Source organism: Rousettus aegyptiacus, unplaced genomic scaffold, assembly GCF_014176215.1.
Source record: "Rousettus aegyptiacus isolate mRouAeg1 unplaced genomic scaffold, mRouAeg1.p scaffold_m13_p_5, whole genome shotgun sequence".
Taxonomy (NCBI): Eukaryota; Metazoa; Chordata; class Mammalia; order Chiroptera; family Pteropodidae; genus Rousettus; species Rousettus aegyptiacus.
Genome location: NW_023416308.1, coordinates 78,351,265 through 78,356,910, shown reverse-complemented (window position 1 = coordinate 78,356,910; position 5,646 = coordinate 78,351,265). Strand labels below are relative to the sequence as shown.

At 32.1% G+C, this 5,646-nt stretch overlaps 1 protein-coding gene across 1 annotated transcript; it reads right to left on the bottom strand.

The window, feature by feature from the left end:
* Window positions 1-4,704: 4,704 nt before the first annotated feature.
* On the bottom strand, window positions 4,705-5,646 carry LOC118602870 (olfactory receptor 52E2-like). The gene has a single exon (XM_036221159.1). It carries the CDS (start codon window positions 5,641-5,643, stop codon window positions 4,705-4,707), a length of 939 nt encoding a protein of 312 aa, XP_036077052.1. The 5' UTR covers window positions 5,644-5,646.

The window sequence follows — 5,646 nt, the reverse complement described above, 5'->3', positions numbered from 1 at the left end:
TTGGTGGGATTGTAAATTGGTGTAGCCACTATGAAATACAGTTTAGAAATTCCTCAAAAAATTAAAAAATTCACTGCTTTATGATCCAACAATTTCACTTCTGGATATTTTTCCAAAAATTCCAAAATACTAATTTGAATACTTGTACCTCTATGTTCACTGCAGTGCTATTTACAATAACCAAGATATGGAAACAATCTAAGTGTCCATCAATAGACGACTAGATAAAGAAGAGGTGGTACATATATACAGTGAAATATTACTTAACAATAAAAAAAATGAAATTTTATCATTTGTGATCACATGGATAGACCTAAAAGGTATTATGTGAAGTAAAATTAGTCAGAGGAAGAAATACTATATGATCTCTCTTACATGTAGAATGGCTAGGTATAGATCCAGAGGAGAGCATGAGTAATCAGGAGAATCATTTCATAAACTATATAAATCTCTAACCAATGTACTGTGTACTTGAAACTAATTAATCAGTTAATTAATTCATTATTTAATTAAACACACATTGAAAAAAAAAGAATCTAAAGAACAAAATAAATGAACAAATGACACAGAAACAGACTCATAGAGACAGAGGTTGCCGGATGGGAGAGTGGTTGGAGGAAAGGTTGTAAAAGGTGATGAGATTGCAACACAAATTGGCAGTTATAAAAATAAAAAACAGTGATAAAAGTTTAAAGAACAGCTTAGGGAATATACTCAATAATATTGTAATTACTATATATGGTATCAGATAATTACTAGATTTATTGAGGGGAATCACTTTGTAAGTTACATAATATCTAATTACTACATTGTACACCTGAAACTAATATAATATATGAAAAAAATTAAATTTAAAAAGGTGGAAGAAGAGGAGTAGAGAGACAAGAAACAGAGCAAATGAAAAGATGTGCAGAAACAACCAATAAATGAAAGTTGGCAGTGCAATGAGGTGATGTCCACTTGGATTAGTACATTATAATGTCATAATGAGACATACAAACATAAAGTGAAAAGGCAAAAATATTTTATTGAATTTCCTTTTCTGAATAAAAAAACCACCAGGAATGAAACAGAAATATGAGGTCTTGAGAATAATACATGAAGAAAATTCACAGGGAACTGTTTAAAATAATCTGTGATATTATGCCACTTTTATCTCTCAGCAATCAACTACAGTTTTATACTTACATTTAATTTTACTTACATAAGTTTTATTAAATAATACCTATCATTTAGTCAATTTGAAAAAATAAAATGTACACATAAAGTCAAATATATGTATATTCGTAAAAGTCGCTAAAAACTAAAATGTTTTCTGTAAATATTTGTACATACATATGGCTTTGAAAAAAATGGTGATTTTATTTTCACTCGAAAAAAAAATAGTGAAACCTCTTCTGTGTAAAGTTTTATTAATGTATACAATATATGTTTATTTAATGATACCCCATTCTTACACAGTTCCCCTATATTTTACAATTGCAATTAGTGCTATGTATATGATACAAGTATATAAAATAATTACATCTAAATCTCTGTATGTTTACTATAAGCTTTTGCTTATAAGTGGGGCCATATTTATTATACTTACATCTTCCTCATCAACAGGATATCTGTCAGTATATTCTTTGTAATTATATATTTAATGAATAAATTATAGTTAAGGAAGAAGACATCTAGAAATTAAGTCACTTGATGCATTGGGAATTACCTTGGGTACTAAATATTTATTCAATTTAAGATGGCTGTTGAGAGAAGTTTTTCAGCTCTTTAAAGGCTGGAGGAAAAAAACCTTAATTACATTGTGGGTCATTGAAAAACCAACTTTGGATCCTGATCTTCTACTGGGCTTATTGTTATGTAAAATAGATTTTATAATAGTCAAAATAAATTTATACCATGATTCTCTTTATTTTTTTTTGCAACCTGAGACATCCTAACCAGAATAATGATTATAAAAGTGTTTAAAACAATTATTATATAACATTAAGATCAATTGTTGCAAAGAATCTGCTAATTTATGTTACATTTTGCATGAATCCATTATTTGAGATGGGAAGATGTGCTGTGCTCTCACATTTACTATTTTTAGAATTAAATCATTTACTCACATCTTTTTATTTTATAGTTTCAAGTACATAGTACATTGGTTAGACATTATATAGTTTATAAAACGATCCCCCTAGTTGCTCTTTCTCTACTTTGGTTTTCCATCTAGCCAATGTATTAATGCGAACTGCATTCCCTACACCATGCTCCCCATCTCTGTGACCATATATCAACTGCTAATTTGTCCATCTTTAACCCTTCACCCTATTCTCCCAGCTCTCCAACCCTCCCTTCTTTCTGTCACCAAATTATCCTCTATATGTGTACTCACATCTTCTCAATGCAATATAATATTCTTTTTTGCAGCCTTTTCTCTACACATTACTTTTGGCAATGGTAACTTACACTATTAGATACATTTAATGTTCATTTTCTTGTGTTATACTATGACTAATAATAAGCATATAAGTTCTTTCATTCTTTCTTAGATTGATTCATTTAGTAGACATTTATTGAATAATCATGTGAGTCAAATTCCTTATGGTCCACAAAGAGAGAAAATGATAGGCACTCACTGCATGTTATTATAATGTTAAGTTGTAAGAGAACTAAGTGTAAATGCATATTAAATAAAGAAAAGTGAGTATCGCTCTACTTTCACCAGTGTAAGAGAAATTGCCCCAGAATTTGCTGACATATAGAAAGTCATTCCCATGTGTACTGATGTTTTCCTTTTTGTGAATAAAGATTTTATTTGAATGGTAGATTTTAAAATTAAAATGCAAATGCCAGAAAATTGGTGTGGCACTTGTATTTAGTGAATAGGGAAAGGCAAGGCAATAAGTCTTATAAAGTAGGCATACTTGGATAGTAGAAGAGTTGATCAAGAAATAGACATATCTCTAGAAAATGAAGACCAAGAAAGATGGTAAGTGTGATAGGAAAAGTGAACTTGGGAGAGACGTTTGGCGTGAAGAACGCAGCAAAAGTGCAAATATCATATGCTGGCCTCTAAAAATACCAAATAAGCCCATAGCATCAGAGGCAGAAAGAAAAATATCTAAGAGATACTTGTGAAATAAAATGAACTGCCCTGGAAGACCAACAGTGGCTAGTGGTAAAGGTACTTCAGAGATAGGGTTATCGCATCCTTCATGAAAGAAATTAGGATAGAGAAAGTTAGAAAGAGGAACATAAGGTTCAAATTAAGAGAATATGAGATGACAAAGTTTATGGAGATAACTTCCCTCATACTACTTATGGAGAAAGAAAAAAAATACATTATGTGAATAATTATTTCAAAATTAAAAATTCCTGTTTTAAAGACTAAGAAATAATGTTTAACATATATATGAAAAATATAAATGTAATTTGTAGTGGACATAGGGAAAATGAGCATTTAATTTCCTTTAAATAAAAATTTCAGGACAATCACAATGCTTACTAAATGTCAACAAATTAGTTGTGCATTAGTAACTTGTGTGTGCATGTATATATATATATATAATGTACATATATAATATCTTCATATTATATTTGATACTATTGAACTTTAATTACATCACATTGTCTTCAGGGTATTTTATCTGAGGGTGATATTAAAAAATGTATAAACATCTCTAGTAGAAACACTGTTATCAAAGGTAAGAATAAAAAACGAAACATACTTATAAAATAATAGTGATAATACTAACAACTAACATTATTTTATATCTACTATTCGCAAAATACAGAACACTATACTGTATTATGTAAAACTGTGAAATATATAGTACTTTAGGAACATGGTATAATTAAGTCATCATGGTTTATCTTTGACATATCACTATGACTATATTTACAGAATTATGATGTTGAGGATTATTAAAAGTTATATATTAAAGACAGAATTAGAACTGAACTCAATTTCTGCTTAGCTGTTAAAATCATATGAAGAATAACAGAACAAAGGAAACAACTACAAATGAGCCTAAAAGTAAGTTGGAAAACAGAGCTGGGAGATGAAATTAAGCAACCTCAGTAGGTTATAAGTGGTTCCTTTATTCATGTTTACATTATAGGTTAGTCTATGAAAATCTAAATGTGACAAACCACACAAAAATTTATAAGGGAGATTTTTGTAGTCCCAGTCATTTACTCACTTCATTGTCATGTACCAAATCAGTACTTAATCTATGGCAGAATTTTAGATGTTTAAATATTTATAACAGAATGAGGATGAGTGGCTTCTGAGGACAGAGGGGAAAAAAGGGAAGGATGAGAGTGGGATACAGAGTAAGGTGAAAGAAACAAATACAGAGAGGCTTGGAGATAAAAAGGGAGTGAGAATTATCAAAAAGTTCACAGAAATGATATAGGGTAGCCAGTGTAAAAAAAAAAAAATGGCACATTCCGTAAATTCTACTTAAGAACTATTGATACTGGTGATAGAAATATCACATATAAAGCTTGATAAGCCATCATTTACCATGTGAACTGGATAATGAAACTTAAACTCTCACTCTCTGAACACATTAAAATACAGAAAGGAGCCAAAATAAATAAACATTTCTGTCAAGCACATTTAAATTTATTTAATTTAATATTACAAGGTATTTATTTCTCTGCTTAAAAGTTCCATCTCATATATGATAGGTACTATTCTTTTTCAGTTTCTCATGTTTTTAACAGTATTTTCTTTACATAGTCATAGATCTGCTTGGTTCTGACTCCATATATGACAGGGTTGAGCATTGGTGGTAATACAACATAAAGATTGGCCAGAAGTATGTGGATATAGCGGGGGACATTTCGACCAAAGCGGTGTGTCATGAAGGAAAAGAAGGCTGGTGTATAGAAAGCAAGAATTACACAAACATGTGAACCACATGTGCTGAGAGACTTGATTCGGGCTTCACGGGAAGGAAGACGGAAAACAGCATGGAGTATCTGAATGTAAGAAAGCGCAATGGCTATGATGTCAAAAAATAGGATTGAAATAGCACACAAACCATAAATAATATTGATCTTGATGCTGGCACAAGACAGACGAGCGAGACCCATGTGCTCACAGTAGGTATGGAAAATGACGTGATTCCCACAGAAGGGTAATCGCAAAATGAGAAATACAATAGGAATAACAGAAATAAATGGCCTCAGTAACACACCAAGACCAATCACAGAAACGACCTTGTTGGTGAGGATGATGCTATATCGAAGTGGGTTGCAGATGGCCACATAACGGTCATAAGCCATTGCCAAGAGGACTGCTGACTCCATACCCGTGAAATTGTGAATGAAAAACATCTGAGTGAGACAGGCTTCAAAGATGATCTCCCTGAGACCGAACCAGAAGATTCCGAGCATCTTAGGGATGGTAGCTGTGGAGAGACCCAAGTCAATGGTAGCCAACATGGCCAGGAAGTAGAACATAGGCTGGTGCAGGCTGCTCTCAGCCTGGATCACAAACAGAATAGTGAAGTTCCCTATGAGTGCAATCATGTACACTACACAAAAGGGAAAGCCAATCCAGATGTGGAGTGTTTCCAGTCCTGGGATCCCCAGCAACAAGAAGGAGTAGGGGTGAAACTGAGTGTCATTAGGAAGGGACATCATGCT